The following is an 18,422-nucleotide window of genomic DNA, read 5'->3' as shown; positions in this document are numbered from 1 at the left end:
AGTACTCAATCCTTTTCTCTATTACAAATGTTACTACTAAAATATTCTCTATTTGATTTAGTACTTAAACACATTTTATCCCTCTAAAAGGTAACAACAAAACTGTAATCAAAATGCAGAAAATAAAAATTATGAATATAAGAAAGAGCAGCCCCTCAAAGCTAATTTTGAACTCACAGTACTGACATTTAAATTCTCTATCTGCGTCTTCAAAACATGAGTTCACCTACTCTAATAGTACCCACTTACTAAGATGAGTAACCAACCCCGCAAGAACAAGTCACAAAATTCTTTTGGAAACGGATAGTAAATCCAAAACAACTTACTACAAACTAATAACGCGATAATGAGAACGACTAAACTTATTCCACCAAAATATGGAGAAATTTTTTAATAAACAGCTAACATTAGTGTAACTACACAAAGCAACTTATCTATAAAAGAGTTTAACTCACAGAGTGAATTCTTTTTTTTCTAAATTAGCCCCCGACACTTAGGCTCCAGATTAACAAAGCTAACATTTAGGGAGGTTACATAACAAACGAGCAAAAAGTTTGAAAAACTACTACAACCCCCTATGAAAACAGAACATGGGCATTTGAAACCACGGTTCCTTTAATAAGGAAATGACTATTTCCCTTAATATTTTTGTTACGGTTAGTCTACGAAATACAAAACGATAAACAAAATAATAATTAAAAAGAAGCATTTTAGAAAATAATAATTTTTAAGCTAACAAAACGGAAATACTCCTAATACCAACAGCACATAACTACTCAACCTACAATAAAGCTATAAAATCAGAACATAGAGAACATTACAAAAAAGCAGCCGCGAACGAGCTGGAATCACTAATAATGCAAGATGGGCTTGAAAATAGTTGACATTAATACGATACATAATAGAAAATCTTAATGACCACAGAGAGATAACACTAAAACTAACAACCATTTTAAAGCTAAACCCACAGTTTTATGGATTCCACTATTAATTAACTTTATCTCCTCTCTTCCCTGTTCCCTCAAAGTCGTCTTTACGATTACCTCTTGCAATTTAAAAAGTCAACATATGTCAGCAACACTGCTGATATAACGAATTCCTTTTTACGTAAGAAGCTACAAAAACCGGTTTATGTAAGTACATACCACTAAGTATGTACCCTAATCTAGGTCAATGTAGGCTTGTCATAAAGAGAATTTTATTAAAATCACTATTACAAAAACATGAAGTGCATCTTAAAAGTTATTATCGCTCTTTACGACCTAAATTAATTTGCAAGACTCTTTTGCAAGGACTAATATTGTAGGCTGTAAAAAAACATGACTACCTTCAAGGCAAAAACTGATGGTGTGTATATTATACTTTAATAATTTTGACATTTTTTTTTACGTTAGTGAATGTATTATAATTGGAGACCCGAACATTGATAAAAACTCTTAAAAAGAAATGAAAATTAAAAAATACACTAAGTTTAACAAAATCCTTGGAACTGACATAAAAATCCATAATAACCTTAGATTCATTTCTACAGAGATATCCCCTAACGCTAGAGACTTGACTGAGAACGTTAAATAACCTTTATTAGACAGAAGATTATCCTTTATAAAACACAAGAAGTTTAGAGATAACGCAATACCACTTAAATACTACTGTTACACTTGTGGGCAGACAATAACGAATACAGAACCCCTTGAGCCACACTTTTTAACGACTAATAAATCCTTGTGTCACCAGGAAGGTGACCCTTCGTTTAGGAACGCATATCTCGAAGGACGCGCGAAATTGTTCGAGTATGCAACTTGCTAGTATTTCGGTGGCTAAGAGTTTAATACACAAATTCGGGATTAAATGGTCACTTATTAGTGCACACTTGAAAAGTTTCGACTACCTTATCAAGTAATGCGGAATTTAAAATAGAAGAGAGCTAAAAAACTTATGCGTTCCGTAAAAATGTATAGGACTGCTAAGGTCTTTCCTACAGCCGTAGTGCAGGCATTTCAAAGGTGGGGCCCTCTTAAAGATGGCAATGGCCAGCATACCTTACTGCGAGCTTTATTCGTTGATGCCCACACTACGGCTTGCGTATAGCTCCTGGAAGTCCTAAAAAAAAAATAGTCTGTATTGTTAAATATTCACGACTTAGTAGTGATACAATAAAAAATGGGTTATCTATAATATAATATATGAACAAGCAAAGCACTTTCAATAAGTGTCTGTGCTGTATATACTAAGACACTGCATTCGCACAAGTTATCGAAATAAATACATTCTAATCCTTACTTAATTTTAAAAAATGTTAACCTTAGCTCTCTCTTCCTACATGTATTTTTAAAATTAAACACTGTAACTCCTATAACTAAAACGTTGTATTCGGAGAGAAAAATGTTTAGTTAAGATGTTTTACACCGGCATATGAGAACAGTTTAACTAACCGAAAGGCGTCACCTTCCAAAGTATTAATAACTATATTGGGTCTTCATAAGATTTTTTAAACGAATACTCGTAGTTAAAAAGTGTTTTAAATTTTTTAAATAATAAAAGTATTGATAGAGATAAGAACATGAATAACAAAAAAATAATAGTCACCAACTAGCAACCAAGTTTCCCTTAAAGAAAATTTTTAGATAATAAATAATGATAAAAACCCAAGACAATGTTAGTTTGATAAACTAGGAATTGCTCATATCAAGCTTATTACCAACACTATGAAGAGACTTTTCTGTTTCTTTTAATTTCTTTCACTTTTGTGACGAATAATGAATATTATGAAAATTTACTAAACAAGAGTAAATCAGCGATTTTGGGGCCTCTTTATATTTTAGGATTCTGATTCGAAACTGCTATAGAATCCATGTTGTCACATAACATAGAACTTAAACTTTCAGGTTTAAACGCGACTAAATAAAATATTTCTTACAATTTCTGCGATTAATTCGTTTAAAGGGGTTCGAAGGTTTACTGAATGATAGGGTAGCTCCACAATAGATTTTTATTGTTTTTTTTCCAATTATTATAAAATTTTAAATAAGTAATTTATCATTTTTAAATAAGCTACAAACGTTTCCTTTAATAACAATCGTACAGTGGCAACGATATATATTTTAAAGATAACAAACACAAAACTATGGAGGGCCATAAAGATGGAAAACTCTGAATAAATGCTAAACTTCCTTAGGAATAAATAATTATATGATATAAAGCTAAACAAATATAGAAGTTTCCCAAAAAAAAAAAAAATCTTGTGCAAGGCCACCCTGTCTTAATACTTTGTTAATCTCTCATGTAGCGCGGCTAGTTATCCCTCTATTTCCCTAACAAAGGCGCTAATGCTCTTAGTTTGACCCACTTTCCTTCTAAAACAATATTAAATTTTTTTAAAGAATATATTTCATTTACATTATCCTAAAAAAGATTTTTATATACTTAAAATCTTAACTCTTGTAGCTAAGAACTTAATGAAATGCTAAATATCGGTTTGCCGTAGTTTGTTCTAGCAATCAAAATCGTAGTATGGATGCGCACAGTACTTTAAGGTTCCCTAATTGTAAATTTAGTTGTTTGCTTAAAAGAAAATTATTTTAGTTTAACTTTTAAAATTTTATATTCTTTAGGAAGCACGGCTACAACGTAGAATCTTTTGGATCAGGTATATCCTCCCTTTACTTTAGTTTTTCTATTACTACTGTGCACAATAATAAAAATATACTACGAACAAATAATTTAATTTTTTAAATATATAATCTTTTGTTTAAGATGTAAAGAATTTAATTTATTTTAAGGTGTTTGCGTTAAACTTCCTGGAAAAAGTATTGATAAACCGGTGATATATGAGTTTGGGACGCCTTACAGCTTAATGTATAACGAATTGGTAAATACTGATAAAAATTTGTAAGCTTCTTACTAATAAAAAAATAATCTTTCCAGTTTTTATATTAATTTTCTTTTTAGATATCAAACCAACGGCGTTCTTAATATGTTAGAAAGGAATATGAAAATTAAAGATCATCCCGAACGATTCCAGACCACAAATTTACAATTTGACGTGATTATTACTTGTGAAGAACGCGTTTTTGACCAAGTTATACAAGGTAGGAAAAAAAAATTTAAAAAATAGTAATAGAAATTTTTTTTTGCAGCGATTGACGAATGGCAAACGGATCATTTAGAAATTGTTCACATTGTTAATGTGGATATCAAAGATAATTTTCACGACGCTTTTAAGGGAAGCCAACACATTCTTGAGTTATGCCAGATGGTTTAATTTTTTTTTTCTAAAACATCACAAATTGCAGACAATTAAATTTTCATTTACAAAAAATAATATTTTTTCAAAGAGATTTCTTTTTAAAATTTTATTTGGAATTTATTTTTTTTGAAAAGTTCTTTTTTAGTTTACATTTGTTTTAGATTTTTAAAGATTTTATTTTATTACTTTTTAAATTTTTTTTTTCATGTAGATTGAAAAGACGGACGATTTAGATGGGAATATGGAAAGTATTTTAAAAAAGTTATAAAAAAACAATTCTAACTTTTCATCTGATTTAAATTTTTTTTTTTTCCTACAGATTCGCTCAAACAAGGAAAAGGAAGATCCTTCACTCTGTAGCTTTTTATTGATCTGATTTCTTATTTTACTTTGATTATACGATTACTTTATAATTTTATGACTGTCTTGAAGGATTTTTTAAAATATAATTAAAAATTCTACAGACCGAAATCATTTCCTAAAATTTTAAAAATTTTTGTTATAATTTAGTCAAATTTAAAAAAAAGTATAATTGCAGTGTTATTAATTATAAAAAAATCTGTACTGCATATTTTTCTAGATTCTTAAAACATATTAGCTGTGTGTTTTTAAACTTATTCGAAAATTAAGCAAATTTTATGTAACTTGATATAGGCATGTAGATACAAGTACTGTTACTGTACAGTGCTATTTACTAGTTACGTATATATAGGCCCGCGATACTCGATCTAGTCCTATTTAACTACTTTGCTTTGAGTAGGACTGTCAATAGGAGTGAGATTGTAGCACCTGAAAAGTGAGACACAGCCTCGAGAGAAGAATGCAAAGTTTCTTTCTCATACGAGGTTTTCAGTTGCTTAAATGTGCAAAATCACCTCAACTTTTAGATAAATAGCGTTATTACCCTTAAAATTGAGTAGAAGATTTGCGCTTGACACAATATTGGACATATAACCCCTTTACTTACTTATGACGATAGTTGTCGAAGAATCAATAGAATGGATTTAACGACTTTAAGCACCTAATCTTTAAGATGCCAAAAGCTATCATTATTAGCACCAACCTACGCAGCTGCCAGTGTGTTTAACTATTTAACCACTAAAGTCTTATCCTGCTGCAATGACAGTCGAGTATCGGGTGCACCACAAATTTCTACACGAATAAAAAGGTATCCGCGCATGAGAAACCAATTCTTGCTTGACCGCTTTACGATACTGTCAAGCGGCAAAAAGCTACCGTTTTGAATCTGCTACAAAAAGTATATAAAAATATTTGGATTATAAATTTATAATATGTTTAAATACAGTAATTAATAAAAATCTATTTTTTTAAAAAAATTAAATTAATAATTAATAACTAATAACAGTACTTTTACAATTAAGAATTATAATAATATTTCAGTTCTAATTTATATTTAGTAGTTAAATAATTAGAAAAGTTTAATTAATTTTTTAACAAAGTTATTTTAAAAATTAATTAATTTTGAAAATTAAATTATTTATAAATTAAGTTTAGTAAATCAAATTGTAATAAATTTTTATTATTAAAGTAATTATAAATATTTAAACTAAGATATTAGTAAAAATATTTATAAGCAGAAGGAAATTAAAATTTAGCACTAATAAATTATAGCAAATTTCAAACTTTGGATTTAAACTCAATTATCTAAGATTTTTATAAATTTTACTTCAAGAAAAAATTATAAAAGTTATCTAAAACTGCTTTGTTTTTTCTTAGGTGCGTAGTAAACCTTGAGCAGTAAATTTAATTCCACATTGACTCAGCACAATAATAATAATAATAATATACGTCGATTATAAAAGTTATATAATGGTTTCCTTATAGTAAATGTTAAAATTTTAAATGCAAGTTCATAATTGTTTAGAATTATTTCAGCAGGGAATTATTAAAGTCATTGAATTTGGTTAGTAACAATAAAGTTTAAGATTTTAATTTTAAGTTCACATTTATATATAATTACTTCAACAATGAATTATAAAAGTTATTTTATTCTATTTGTTATAATAAAGTTTATGATTTCAATTTTAAGTCCTTAACTTAAAATTCAAAAGTTTTTTATATATTCAGTAAATTTGTTCCCTTATAATATAAAGTTTCAGATTTTATTTTTAAGTCTACCTTAAGAATAAGTCCAACAGTAAATTATAAAAGTCAACGAATTTGATCTTAATAGGCAAGATTTGGATTTTAAAAAATGAGTCCACAACATTTAGAATTTCTTCTACGGTGAATTATGAGAGTCATTGTTTTTTTTTAAGATTATGTAAAGTTCATGCTATATTTTGTTTCTACTATTACTTAATGTTTGATTTATTTATTACATTCGTAGCAAAGCTTGAGCATTAATTTTAATTCATTTACTTAGCCTTAAAAAAATTATACACGTCAATCATAAAAGTTATTTAATTTGTTTCATTCTAGTAAAGTTTTAGTGTGCAATTTTAAGTTCACAAGTAATTTAAAATTTTTTCAACAGTGATTTATAAAAGTCTAAGTTTTTTTTAAGTTTTATGCAAAGTCCTTGCCTTATTTTAATTCCACTATTATATGGTTTGTTTGACTTTTTTCTTAAGTGCGTAGCAAAGTTTTGGCTTTAATTTTTTTTCAATTCCTTAGCCTTATAAAAATTATGTACGTCGATTATAAAAGTTATTTGATGTGATTCTTTATTTTAACAATTTAATATATGTCCACTATTATATGTAATTACTTGAACAGTAAGTTATAAAAGTCGTTGAAGTTTTCTTAAGTTCACGTAAAGTAGTTCATTATTTTAATTTACTATTATTTAGCTTTTTAAGGTTATAATCAATTTTTTCTTTTATAGCAGTGTTCAAGGTTAGCTTAAATCCCACATTAATTTAGCATAATTTTTTTCCGTCGTTAGTGAATTATATAAAAGTCCTTTGAGTTGAACAAAGATTAGCCATTGCTGACTTTATAATAATCTTAAATTTATGTTACTAAAAGGGATTTTCAGCGAAGTTGCCGTCAACTGTAAAGGTTTTGTTGATTTTTTATAGTATAAAGAGATTATTTTTTAGAGCAAAGGGATAATTTTTAATATACACTTACCTTTGATAGCCCACTTACGCCTCAGGCCTCTTGATATTCAGCAGAGCTTTAAAGTTTAGGCAGAAAAAAATTATATTTTTCCAAGAAAAGGTCCTTCAGTATTGCTTTGTAAATTGGCGTTAATTTAAGCAAGTTTGGATTTCAACTGATTATTTTGCTTGTAATCGTATTTACAAATTACTTTTATACTATTGTTTTTTGAGATGTGTTAAGTTTTGCAAAAGAATAGTTTGTTCTGTTTCTCTCAAAAAACTGTGAGTGATTTAAATTTTACTGTTCTGATATATTATATTTATTTAAAAAGCTGAGTCTTCCTACAAACTTCGTGCTTACCTCGATCTTTTTATTTTCAACTAACAACTTAAGCTCGAATTGCACGGCAGTGCTCTTCTTTAATATGCAGTTTATAAAAGTAAGGCTAAAGTTTTTTTTTAAAGTTTTAAGGTTCGCCGTTAAAGCAAGTAAAAACATTCGAAAGAACTGATATATAACGAAATTTAATTTTTTCACACGGATAATTCAATTTTTTTAATATCTTTTTTTTGGATTCACCCGCGTAGTTTATAAAAATTAACTAAAATGCATATAACGTACTCCAGCTCTCTAAAGCGAACAAAATTCTTAATTTTATACCAAAAAAAATTGACCTATTTTTTTTAATTTTTTTTTTTTAGAATCAAATTTCTCAGCATATTACCCTTTTTTTAAAAAACTTATTTACTAAATCCTCTACATTCACGCTATTTAAAACTAATTTCGCTATTTTCGATACAATTGTTTAACTCTACTTACCTTTTTACTAAAAAAGAATGAAAAGCGACTGTTCTTTTTTCTGGTTTACTTATTATATTTGCAATGCGTATCAACTGCGAGCCTGTTTCTTTTCTTATACTTAATTCTTAAAGTGCGCTACTATAAAAGAGCAACTAAGTTCAGAATGTTTTCCAATCTCCAACTTTCAGGCAGAATGTGCGGCACACTTGAAAGTAGAAAAACGTATAAGCCCTTTAAATTTAGATTTTTAATAAATTTCAAGCCATACTTTCCACTACGTGCGTATAAAACAAGTTCTAACCGTTCTAATAAATATTATAAGGTATAAATAAAAATGGTTTAGAATTGTGTTCAAAAAAAAAAATTAAATTTTTATTTTTTAAATAATATTACGATTTACAAAACATAATGATATAAAAAGTCCTTCAATAACTAAACGACGTTATTCAGCACAATCTCCTCCCTATTTTCCTTAACTTTTTCATTTTTGCCTTGCAAGCTGCTTTTTTTTTTAATTTCAATTAAATTTATATGTCTGCTTTAAATTTATGTTAACGGAACAATAAAATATTTTTTGTCTCTAAAAAAGAATTATAAAAAAAATAAAGTAAATGCGAAACTACAAATTTGCGTTGAAGGGAAGTTGCGTGCTAACAGCGCTTATATTTAACGAAATCTATAAAAATTCATTAAAAAAAAGGACTAGAACGAAATATTTGATTGGACAGTTTGCATGTGGTAGTCGTCGGCCATGGCGGATATCTTTAGAACTGAGTGGAGAGGGACTTCCATAAAAGGCAATTCTTCGGTCGACTTTCCGAGAAAGTAGGCGAGTATACACCGGAGGACGGCTTGATGCCCAATGACTGCGCATGTTTAAAAGTTAAAAAATAGTGAGTGGGATTGAAAAATATAATTGGCTACTTAAAACATTGTTGGCTCTTTCAAGCTCCAGCATGATTGGCTCCAAGCGGACAACGACGTCATAATAAGACTGGAAAATAAGAATAATAGCAGTAAAAGTAAGGTTCAATATTCACTGAAAAAATTGCACTAATAATAAAATGAATAATTTTTTTTAATATTAAAGAAGCTTTTCACTCGGTCAAGCCCTACCACACGAGTCGTTGCAATAATAAATACAAATGCTACTATCCGGCTTCGAGCAGCCCGGCTAACTGTTTAGGGAGACGCAAAGGATTTATTTATATATAAAAATAATAAATTTTCCTTAAAAAAGATATAACAATAATTAACTTCTGCCCCAAATTTTAGTGAAAAACGAGTTCTATAATATTTATAAAAATTCATTAAAAAACATCTTTTAGCTGTACTACGTACTAACTGCAGTACGCTTTAGAAACTGAATAAACCAATCAAAACCAACCTCTCCACGTGGGTAGCGGTAGTTGTACTTGTCCTTCTCACGTGATCTGAACTCTTCGGGGTATAACTCCGATATCTGATACAAATAATTATTTCGATAACAAAACCCTGCAATTTGTTTATAAAACGGGCCTTTTTTGAAATAAAAGCGCCCCATTTTGCGTCGCTAATAAACTTTATTACATCCTTTAGACCGTTATTTGCAAGGAATAAAAAAAATAAAAAAGCCAATATTATTTTGAGTTTAATATTGGGATGAGTAGGAAAAAGTATATAAAAAGTTTCGGCTATAAATAAATAATACCAATAGCTGCTTTCTAAATTTTTTTTAATGAAAACATTTTTATAAAAATAAATAAACTTTAAAGAACTTTAGACTTCGCCCGAACAATTAAAATACAAAAAAAAATTGAAAAATAAAGTTTCCTATAAAAAAAATTTATAAAATCATTATTTAACTATAAAATAAATATAACAAAAATGAAAAAGTTACTAACAATTGTACAATAAAATAGGTCGATCGAAAAAAACTTTTTATATACATTACTCTTTTATTATAGTTTTGCTCATCGATATAAAAATTTATAAAGTTTGTTTTTATAAATTTTTAATATTTTTTATTTGTAGAAATACGAAATATAATAGTTATAAAAAAATTTTGACAAAATTTTTTATATATATTTTATCTAAATAACAATAATATTTTTTATTATTTTTGTTTTTCTTTTAAAAAATTATAATATATTTATTCATTACTTAAACACTTCTTTTCTATATGTTTTAAATAAACTTTTACAACAGTAATAATAAGAAAATAACTCGAAAAAAGTAAAAAGAATATTTTTACATATTTTTTTAAGCTGAAAGTAACAATAATACTTTTATAAAAAAAAAATACAAGTAATAACAATAATACTTTTTATATTAATTACAATATAAAAATATAAGTTATAATAATACTTTTATATTATTATTATAAACCTGCTGATAAGTCATCCCTTCGCATATTCCAGCTTTAATTTCTTCTAAACATCTTTTTAATAATAAGAATAACCAATAGTAAGTGATACAATAGATAATAATTATAATAAAATTAGTAGTAATAATATAATAAATAATAAGTAATAGTTATGATCATAAAAAAATTAATAATAGTAATTAAAATAATAATTTATAATAACTATAATATAATAAATAATAAGTAATAGTAGTAATAATATAATAAATTTCAATAAGTAATAATAATAATATAATAAATAATACTAATAATAAAGTAATAAAGAAAAAGTAATAATTATAACATAATAATGATTAAAAAAAATAATAAATTATAATAATGAGAACTTCCAGATTTTAGCTTTTTCTTCGAAAAGTTGTGCTGTTTGTCTCGCGCGTTTCAAAGGGGACGTCCACACCTAAAAAAATTCTTTATTATAAACGTTTTATTATTCATACTTATAAAAAATATATAAAAAATATATTATTAATAATAATATTACAAAACAATAAATAAAAATAATATTTTATAAATACTTTTAAATAAAATAAAAATTTATTTTACTTTTTTTATATTCATACTAATAAATAATATTTAAAAATATAGTAATAATATAAAATTATAAAATAGTTTAACTATTTTATATTACAAATAAAAATAAAACGATAATATCATAAAAATATAATTAAAAGTAAACAAATAATTTATTATTAAAGTGATAAAATAAAATAAATTGTAATGAATAACGTTATTGCCGCTCTCTTATATATAAATTATATATAATTAATAAATAATTTTCATATAACTTAAAAAATATAAAAAATATGTAATATAAAAATATAATAATAATATTTATATTTTTTTGTTAAATTAAGTAAAAAAAAAATAAATAATATAGAAAACGGAATCTAAAAATATTAATAAATTTGATAAAAAAATAAACAAAATACAAATAAATATAATAATAATAATTTGACTTTTTATTAATAAATATAATAAAAGTAAATAAAAAATTATTTTAAGAAAAATTTATTGCAATAAATTTATTATAATATAAAATATAAACCAGGCTAAAAAAAATTTAAATTGATATTTAAAAATAATAAAAAGTAAAGATACGTATACAATCAAAAACAACACCTTCAGTAATTAAAAAAAATTAATAAATCTAGAAAAAATATTAATAATAAGAAAAATAAGCGAATAAAAAAATTATGACAACTTAATATAAAAAATAAAAAAAAAATAGCGACTCTTGAGAAATGCTAAAATGCTTCGCGTATTAATAATTATTATTATAAAGTAAAAAGTTTATAAAGTTTTAATTAAAAATTAAAATTTCGGGAGGACGAAGTAAAAGTGAAGGCATTATTATATTATTACAAAAACTTTACTACTATAAAAAATGTTAAAATATTATTGTAAAATATTTTTTATAATAAAATTTGAAATTTTCTGAAAGTTAATAAAAGTTGTAAATATCAGATAGAAAATCTCTTAAAAAGACGAAAAAACTATCGAAATATGCATTATAGTTACTTTATTTACTTTTTTATAATAATAATTATATCTACTTTTTTTATTTTTTTTTTCTATAATAATTATTATTTTTTACTTTTTTATAACAATAATAATTATTATATTTACTTTTTTTATTATTTTTTATATCTATAATAAAAGTTATATAATAAAAACTTGAAGATTTTCAATTTTGACTCCCGTGAAGTACTCGTGAAGCTTCGAGGCGTACTCAACGCCTCTCAAACTCAAATCAGAATCACCTCCTAAAATTCCTTGAAGATTGTATTCACTTTCGCCGTGCTAAAAAAAAATTATAATGATATTTTAAAAAAAATATAAAAGAATATTAAAAGTTCTAGAAAATAAAAAAAATTTAAAGAATAAATATTTATTATAAAAATAAACTAATATTGAATAACAAAATATTAAAAAAAAAAAAGTAAATTATATTCAATTAACAATTAATATTTATGCAGACATCGCATTTGATTGGTTTATTATAAAGTAAATTATTACGCTTGAAAATTATCTTTTCATTTCCTTCATATTCATTTCTATTAAATTTTATTTTTCTTTAATTTAAACTTTTTTTTAAATTAATTATAAAATAAACAAAAAATTAATATAAAAATAAAAGAAGTTGATTATAAAAATTTAGTGTATAGTAAAAAAAATGCAAAAATATTATAAATTTATATTTTTCAGCTTATAATTTTTATATAAATAGTAAAAGAAAATAATTATTACAAAAAGTTTACGAAAATATAAAAAAAATGAAAACTAAAAAGTACTTCAAAAATATTATAAAAGTAAGGCTGTTATATGCGGGGCGAGAAATTTAAAGTTTCGGCAACAATTAATATAAAATTGAATATTCTCGAACAAAAAATAAAAACATAATAATAATAAAGATAAATACTACAACAATACTTTAAATAACTAAAAATAAAAGTAATAATATTAATAAATAATAATATTATAATAATAATAACTGCGAATCATAACAAATAATAATAAGAAAATTAATAAATTATATATTCGTTTCTTTTATGTTATTAATACTTCCTTTTAGCTTTTAACTTTTATTATTAATAACTATTAATAGTTTCACTTATATATATTATTGACTTTTATTATTATTGACATAAATTTATTAAAACTTTTCATGATAAAAATGATTTACCTATTGATATCGAAACAAACGCGCGAGGAAAAATAAGTTGAAAAAAGTTTATATAAAAGTTTATTATAAAAAAAAAATTTTAAAATTTATAAACTTACTTATTTTAGTTTTTAAATTTAATTAAAATTTTTTGAAAGTTTTAAAAATTAATCACAATATAAAATATTTAAAAAAAATTTATTAGAAAAAGTTGTAGCAATTTTAGAGTTTAAAAAAAAATAATTAAAAAATGCTTCGATAATTATTAACAACAAAACCAAAAAAATGAATTTAGAAATTAATAAGAAAACAAATTTAAGTAAAGAAAAATCTCAACACTATTCAATAAACAATCTTCTAAATTTTCTCATAAAAGTTTATAAAAGTTTATAATTCAATTTAAAAATAATTTATACAATTTAAAAAAAATTAAAAAACAGGTTATAATAAAATTAATATTTATATAAAAACGCTGCGAAAAATAAATTTTAGTAGAAGAAATAAAATAAATTTCTGCAAGAATTTATATTATAACAGAAATCAAAACAAATTATAGCTTTCAAAGAATTTGTGAAAATTGATTATTTTATTAGGAATATGGAAACAAAGAAAAAGTACTAAAAAAATCAATTTTAGCATCAACGTGGATAAAACTAAATTTAAATAATGAACTTTATTAAAAAAAAAAAAGTAAAATATAATATTTTTTATATAACAAAGGTTATGCAATAATAAAAAAATAAAGTGACTTGAAAAAAACGAGCGTGAAAATAATAAAAAACTTTGAAGGGAAAAAAAAAGTAGAGAAATAAAATTCATTACTGAAAATTTTAATTATTTCAAGTGCGACAACAAAAATTTTAACAATTTATTATAATTTCAATTATATAAATTTACTTAAAGAAAAAAACATAAATCAGCAATAAATTTATTTAAAAAAGCGAGAAAAAAATAAAAAAAATTAGAAATTTAAAAATTATTCTAACAAAATTAATATTAAAAATGTCCATTTTTAATATAAATTTTCAAATCATAACAAATTTTTAAAGTGTCTATTAAATCAAAAAAAAAAACCAGACTAAAGCCCAAAATGATATATATATAAAAAAATAGAAACTAGCAATAAAATTTATATAAACGCTGGAAAGAAAATTAAAAATTTGAAGCAAAATTTAAAAATAAATTTACAAAAAATTATTAAGGAATTAACAGTTTTGAAATTTCAATTTTCTTACTTTAAAAATTAAAAATAAAATTAAGATAAGTTATTTTTATTGCAAATTTCTATTTATTACAAAATTAAAAAAGCAGAATTTCATATAAGAAAAGAATACTCGAGTGAAGCTCAGAACGATAAAAAAGTAGTCTACTTAAAAAAATTAAATTAGCAATGATTTTTTTATAAATGCAGCAAAATAAAAATAAAATTATCAATAATTTAAAATTATAAAAAAATTGGATGGAAAAATTCCAAAAAAAAAGGTTTAGAGCTAAAAAAAAAAAAATTTAAATTCAAAATTATAAAGTTTAATATAAAATTTAAAAGTAAATTAAACTGAAAAATGATAAGTAAAAAAAATTTTAACAAACGCGAGAAAAGTAGAGAGTCCTCGAGTGAAACCGGGCATTAATCAAAAAATAAACAATTAGAGCACTGATGTGACCTTCGACGTTACGCGTGACAATTGACTTATTCACTTTTTATAAAAAAATTAAAAATTAATTAATTTCTAATTTCAAAAATATGGATTGCAAAATCGATAGTTTCCCAATTTTTTATAAAAAAAATTATTATAAAGTAATCAAAAAAAAATTTAAAAAAAATTGTTAAGGTGTATTAAAATTATTATAGCTTTTTTTATAAAAATTAAAAAATTTATAAAAAGTTTACGTAAACAATATATAATAAAAAATTACAAATTAAAAAAATTTTATTTTTAATAAAAGTTATAACATGAATTAAAAAAAATTAAATCAAATCTTTTCTAATCTAAATTTTAAATTAGTATTTCTCTTGTCGAGTACTTTTTCTTTGAAGTATATAATACAATGCTATTCAGTCCATTTTTAAGTAACAAATTTGCTTGAGTTTATAAAAAAATATATAAAACTTTATATTTACATATAAATTACACTTTATTTTTTTTTATAACGAATACTTTTTTTTATTTAGAATATATATGAATCGTAACAAACTTGCTTAAGCTTAAATTAAAAGTTTATAATAAGGCAAATTTAAAATTCTTGAAATCCAAGAAAGGTGTCTTTGTTTATTAGTAACATGAATAAATTTAAAGCGACGATAAACTCTGGAGCAAATTTATTTGGAAGACAAAAACTTATAAACTTCAAAGTATATATAAAAAATCTTTTTAAAATCGTCAATCTAATAAAATTAAATGGAGACCTACTAGTATAGGCTATTAAATTATGTATATAAAGAAATTTTAAAATTGAAAAGGCTCTACAAACTTTGCAAAAATTAAATTTTTTATATATATAAAATAAAAAACAGTTTATAAACTAATAGTTTAAATTAAAATTACAAAGTGTCGTTAAATTTTTTTTTTTAAGTAATTATTTTCTACTATAAAAAAAAGCTTGCCATCGAATAGCTTTAAAAAAGAATAATTGGGATCAAGTAGCTCATCCAGAGATTCATAACGCTGAAAAAAAAATTAATCTCAAAAGAGAAACTTTAAAAAATTTCAAATAAATTATTAACCAGCTGGTATTGTTGAACCCGTCGCTCACAAGCTAAAAAAAAAAATTAATAAATAGTATTTAGATGCTCCATAAATAGAGGAACAAAAAAAATTAAACTTGTAAACATTTAGAAGTTCTAAAAAAAAAATTAGTTATTTTTTTATAAAAAGCCAGAAAGTAAAATATAAAAATAGTAAATACTGATGATACTTTATTATAAAAAAAAATTATTATTACCAAACGTGTTTTCGCCATCAACCAAAATTTGATTAATGTTACAAACACTCTCTATAAATAAAATCTTAGAAAAGTTAGAAACAACTAAAGTAAATTAATTTATAATTAATATAAAGTACAGAACTTCCTGTTTCGGTTTCTAACTTTTTTTTTAATAAAGCCCGCTGATCTCGAAGCAAATTCTCACTATCTAATATGGCTTTAAAAAATACTCGTTAATAAATTATTATGATAAATCTTCTGCTAAAAGGCAGACCCACTTTAGCTTCCAAACTATTTTTTAACCAACATATTAAATCCTTCAAACACTCTGCCATCTAAAAATATATTAAAAAATGGAAAAAAAAAAAAAAAAAAAAAAAAAAGGATTTTATAATTATATACTGATAAAGTATTCCAATCTTTTTCCTCCTGTCCATCCATGCAGGAGGTTTTGGATTCTAAAACTTTTAACTTCTGAAGATATAAATCTCGTTGAAAAAAGTAAATACAGAAGAATGTTTCGGGTTATATAAATAATATTATTAATAGTCTCAACATACCAACCTGGACAGAAAATTTTAGTAAAGCAGCCTTTCCAGTTCAAATAACGACTTAACTTTTTTGCTATACAAGTTTTGCCACTTCCCGGCAGCCCAACTAATACTTTATAGGGTAAATAAAAATAAGAAAAAGGTTTTAATATTTTAAATAAGCTAACTTACTCACAGTCAACTTTTTGCTATCGTTAAACATTGTAACAAGCCTATCAATTAGTAATAATATTATAAATACAGATATAATCTAAAAAAAATGCGTTTTAGCAGACTAACAAGCACTCAGTATTCTTTAATAGCACAAAAGTGGCAGTCGCCTTTAGCAGTTATAAAAGTGAGCGATAGATTTATTCAACGTTGAGTTATTTCTGATTACTTCTTTTATAATTTAAGAAAAAAGTCGTAACTTTTATAACTGTACACTTGTAAGTTCCCCTGACAGCGTATAATAATCAGTTCACACCTTACATATAGCTTTATACCCCAAGTTCACAACCTTTTCAAAAGATCATAGTTCTCTCAAAGTCAACAATTTTTTTTTCCTAAGTTAAATATTTAATTACTTAACGAACTTAATATTACACTAATTTACCAACCTTATAACTGCCGTTTATAAATAGAAGATTTTTAGAGCTAAGCCTGTACAGGAGTGGACGACCGAGAGGTCAAAAGTTTGGCTCGCCATATTTATAACTAAAAGTGGACCCAAAAATGTATCGATCGATATACAGCTTAAACAACTGAGAGTTAAGTTGGAAGATAAGACCATACCGATACTGTCTAAATATGACAATAAATATAAAGTAAAGATAAAGGTATATATGAAAGTTTGTGAAAATTTTTAAGAACTTATTGTTAAAAGAAACGTTCGGCATGAAGTTAGAATTACATTCAGGTTATGGTCGAGAAGCTAAACAGCAAGGGTAGCGTCTAAGGAAAATATTCAACGAGGGTCGATAAAGTTCATGAAAAGGTCTGATACCCTCCAAGACCTTAACGAAATGCGTGATAGAAAGGCATAAGACGCCAAGTGAGATAAACATTAGCTTATGGTTAGAGAAAAACGCGCTTCAGTACCGATCGCTACCAGCAGGAATATTAGTATGGTGGAGGGAACCGCCTTTGGGTTACGTCAGCGGGGCACTAAAGAATTTGAACCCTATTGTATACGGTATATAAAATGTGTACGTTTATGCTATACCAAGACAAGTCCACCGGTTAATTAGCTGATTTCCTTGCGATCTTGGAACAGGTTTAGTATTGTTTGCCATTACTCATTCTACAGTTCTTACTCTAAGCGCTTTCGGTCTCACCTAATTGCTACTATAGAGTAGAATTCTATAGAACTCAGCATTTTACCAAATTTATCATTTAAGGCTACGCATGCTCTCGTAGATCCACGGCAAAGGACAGCTACCGGAACCAATGCTAGTACTCAACGCGAAGTCGAAGTGCAAATTAATTAGCCTGATACTGTGGACTATAAAGCCAACAAGTGAATAAACAAGTTTATTCAGCAATTTAATAGTAGAGTTTGCAAACATGGTGCCTTTTTTGTTCAAAGTTACAGGTAAGATAGAACCCGCCTCAAGACTTTATCCAATCTTAAGTTTTTGCCAAGTTTATAAGAATGGTTTGCAACACGACCGTGACGAAACTTGAGCTTTCCGCAGTACAACGCAACCCTCAAAACAGAGCTGTATGAGGAAGCTACCATAATCACAACTTTTAGGTGAGATTAATCATTACAGTGACCTTGGT

The 18,422-nt window shown here is 24.9% G+C and overlaps 2 protein-coding genes across 5 annotated transcripts; one reads left to right on the top strand and one right to left on the bottom strand.

The window, feature by feature from the left end:
• Window positions 1-3,450: 3,450 nt before the first annotated feature.
• LOC135121197 (RNA polymerase II subunit A C-terminal domain phosphatase SSU72-like) lies at window positions 3,451-4,640 on the top strand. Of its 2 annotated transcripts, XM_064045509.1 has the most exons (7): window positions 3,451-3,533; window positions 3,612-3,646; window positions 3,780-3,888; window positions 3,949-4,088; window positions 4,137-4,255; window positions 4,458-4,507; window positions 4,566-4,640. In XM_064045509.1, exons 1-7 carry the CDS (start codon window positions 3,511-3,513, stop codon window positions 4,615-4,617), a joined length of 528 nt encoding a protein of 175 aa, XP_063901579.1. In that variant the 5' UTR covers window positions 3,451-3,510; the 3' UTR covers window positions 4,618-4,640. The 2 variants fall into 2 exon arrangements, with proteins under 2 accessions (XP_063901579.1, XP_063901580.1); XM_064045510.1 differs by lacking the exon at window positions 4,566-4,640 and having other exon boundaries at window positions 4,137-4,242.
• Window positions 4,641-8,556: 3,916 nt separating this feature from the next.
• LOC135121194 (6-phosphofructo-2-kinase/fructose-2,6-bisphosphatase-like) lies at window positions 8,557-17,155 on the bottom strand. Of its 3 annotated transcripts, none has more exons than XM_064045505.1 (17): window positions 16,938-17,155; window positions 16,830-16,870; window positions 16,672-16,770; window positions 16,510-16,595; window positions 16,382-16,442; window positions 16,245-16,324; window positions 16,126-16,189; window positions 15,908-15,939; window positions 15,788-15,848; window positions 14,773-14,879; window positions 12,195-12,320; window positions 10,847-10,917; window positions 10,484-10,535; window positions 9,504-9,578; window positions 9,041-9,110; window positions 8,843-8,982; window positions 8,557-8,615 (listed from the first exon to the last, which is right to left on the bottom strand). In XM_064045505.1, exons 2-17 carry the CDS (start codon window positions 16,858-16,860, stop codon window positions 8,598-8,600), a joined length of 1,173 nt encoding a protein of 390 aa, XP_063901575.1. In that variant the 5' UTR covers window positions 16,861-16,870; window positions 16,938-17,155; the 3' UTR covers window positions 8,557-8,597. The 3 variants fall into 3 exon arrangements, with proteins under 3 accessions (XP_063901575.1, XP_063901574.1, XP_063901576.1); XM_064045504.1 differs by lacking the exon at window positions 8,557-8,615 and adding an exon at window positions 8,630-8,792; XM_064045506.1 differs by lacking the exons at window positions 8,557-8,615; window positions 16,830-16,870; window positions 16,938-17,155 and adding an exon at window positions 8,630-8,792 and having other exon boundaries at window positions 16,668-16,756.
• Window positions 17,156-18,422: the final 1,267 nt, after the last annotated feature.

This window comes from Zophobas morio, unplaced genomic scaffold, assembly GCF_036711695.1.
Source record: "Zophobas morio isolate AGI-343-1 ecotype UQ-CSIRO unplaced genomic scaffold, CSIRO_AGI_Zmor_V1 ptg000520l, whole genome shotgun sequence".
NCBI lineage: Eukaryota > Metazoa > Arthropoda > Insecta > Coleoptera > Tenebrionidae > Zophobas > Zophobas morio.
The sequence above is the reverse complement of the archived record's forward strand: the minus strand, read 5'-3'. Positions and strand labels throughout refer to the sequence as shown.

What these genes read in the sequence shown, in the direction of transcription:
- LOC135121197 (XM_064045509.1), top strand. Translation starts at nt 3,511, where the DNA reads ATGGATGCGCACAGTACTTTAAG. An exon ending in CGTAGAATCTTTTGGATCAG is followed by an intron (nt 3,647 to 3,779) that starts GTATATCCTCCC and finishes ATTTATTTTAAG; the next exon opens with GTGTTTGCGTTAAACTTCCT. An exon ending in TTCTTGAGTTATGCCAGATG is followed by an intron (nt 4,256 to 4,457) that starts GTTTAATTTTTT and finishes TTTTTCATGTAG; the next exon opens with ATTGAAAAGACGGACGATTT.
- LOC135121194 (XM_064045504.1), bottom strand. Translation starts at nt 16,860, where the DNA reads ATGTTTAACGATAGCAAAAAGTTGACTGTGA. An exon ending in TAGCAAAAAGTTGACTGTGA is followed by an intron (nt 16,771 to 16,829) that starts GTAAGTTAGCTT and finishes TACCCTATAAAG; the next exon opens with TATTAGTTGGGCTGCCGGGA. An exon ending in GAAAAAGCTAAAATCTGGAA is followed by an intron (nt 10,536 to 10,846) that starts GTTCTCATTATT and finishes ATTATTAAAAAG; the next exon opens with ATGTTTAGAAGAAATTAAAG.